This window comes from Trematomus bernacchii, unplaced genomic scaffold (assembly GCF_902827165.1).
Source record: "Trematomus bernacchii unplaced genomic scaffold, fTreBer1.1, whole genome shotgun sequence".
NCBI lineage: Eukaryota > Metazoa > Chordata > Actinopteri > Perciformes > Nototheniidae > Trematomus > Trematomus bernacchii.
The window spans coordinates 284,734-286,726 of NW_022987899.1; the positions used below are offsets into that span (position 1 = coordinate 284,734).

Sequence of the window (1,993 nt, forward strand, 5' to 3'; positions counted from 1 at the left end):
GAGCACACAGATCTAACCACAGAATGACCAACTAATACCTCAAATACAAATAGTACTGACTGAACTCAACAAGAGTTTTCTTTAAATACATATATTAAATGTTTTGTGAAAATAGGAAACCCCTTTTGTCTAGTTCAGTAAACTTAGCTGGCTTTGTATTTGTACCAATAAGACTGAACCAATCATTTGAGTTCACTTTTGAAACCTCTTGTTTATCATTTTAGAAGTTGAATCAGTGGGTTCATAGGATGCAAGTGCAGGAAGTTGTAATGTTACATGTTGTAATCCGGTCATGGTTTCCTAAAAAGCTCATGTGGCCAGACAGTTTACAAAAGACCAGGTCAGTAAGACTTATTTATTAATCACAGGGAAGTAGTTGTATTTAATACATGTCACCAAGATGCCAGAGGATCCAATGTTCAGATCTTTGCAGCTCAGATGTGAACTGATACTAAAATGAGTCTTCACACGCGCAGCTGTAGCTGTACTGAGGTCATGTGAGGAGAGGAAAAAACAACGTCTGATGAGTCGACTGCTATCTGAATCAGTATCTCTGTGTCAGATCATCAAACAAACATTTTCATCAAATTAACAAGTTAGTTTTGATTATAAAGTGAACATTTACAATATACAATAATTCCGTTTTTTGCCTTTTATGTCACATCCACACACACTCGAATGCATTCTGTCCTTATCGATTGTTATCACGCACTACTCTCTCCCACCAGAGGAATCAGCATCCTCCTTTCTCTTCCAGAAACCATCAAAGGAAAAGTAATACAACAAAGGATCCAGGCAGCAGTTCACACTGGCCAGGCATACCAATGGAGTCAGAGCAGGTCCCGATTTTTTAAATATAAGAAACAATGATACAGGCAAGAAAAACACGCTGAACATTATCAGATTCATGGCGAAAATCAGCATGACGTTCACCTTGTTGAAGACCCTTGCCGAGTCATTCAGGTGTCTGCGGAGAGTCCGTGAGACGAGAACCGTGGACACCACGTTCACTGCCAGCATGGCGAGAACCAACACAGGCTGAACGTAAAACCATCCTGATCTGGGGCGATCCTCGAATTCGAAACGATCGTCGAATTCGAAACGATCGCCGAAATCGAAACATCTGGATTTATTGGAGTGAAACCTCCAAAACGTTATGCTCTCCGGGATGTTCAACGCACACACCAACACCCAAACGAGCGCGACAGCTTTGCAGGCGTTTGAAGAGGTTCGAAGGTGGCGCGACCTCAGAGGATAAACCACAGCCAGCAGCCGGTCCACGCTGATGAAAGTGATGAAGATGGAGCTGGAGCGGATGTTGTTGCGAAAAAGCATCGTGACCCAAATGCACGTCATGAAGCCAAAAGGCCAGGACCCCGTGGCGTAAAAGTAGACCCTCAGGGGTAAGGAGGAGGCGAGCAGCAGGTCGGAGATGGCCAGGTGGATCATGAAGATGGTGCTGGGGGATTTGCGGCTGTGGCAGCATAACAGAATCCACAAAGACACGGCATTGAGGGGAAAACCCAGAGCCGTTACAGATCCAAACACCACAGCGTACGCCGTGTTACTCAAGTCCGGCTCTGTTCCATTCTCCACTGTAATGTTGGACATGTTTTTGCGTCTGTGAGATTTACACAAGTGCAGGCGAGGGACTGTGAGTGCAAAAGAGAGCACAGTCAAACCACCTCCTCACACACACATCACATGTGTGAAGACCAGTGTGAAAGGTTGTGGCTATGCTTGTGGAAGTGAGTGTGTTGAAACAGGAAACAACCGTACACAAGTAGAGCTGCTGTTCGAGTCAAACAGAGATAGAGTGGGAGTTCAAAGTCATGGGAAAAGAAGCTTCTTGAAAGTCATTTCCTTTACTAAACATCATATTCGTACTCATAAACTCATGCGTGTTCAGTATCACATCGAGTCATTCTGTTCAGGAGGTCCCATTTCTGTAAACTGTAGGAAACAAGTCTATTAGCTCACCATCTGTTCTGCA

The 1,993-nt window shown here is 44.2% G+C and overlaps 1 protein-coding gene across 1 annotated transcript; it reads right to left on the bottom strand.

Annotated features, from left to right (window-relative positions):
• Positions 1 to 341: 341 nt before the first annotated feature.
• lpar5b (lysophosphatidic acid receptor 5b) lies at positions 342 to 1,705 on the bottom strand. Its single transcript, XM_034114560.1, has one exon. The coding sequence runs from the start codon at positions 1,609 to 1,611 to the stop codon at positions 712 to 714; it is 900 nt and encodes a 299-aa protein (XP_033970451.1). The 5' UTR covers positions 1,612 to 1,705; the 3' UTR covers positions 342 to 711.
• Positions 1,706 to 1,993: the final 288 nt, after the last annotated feature.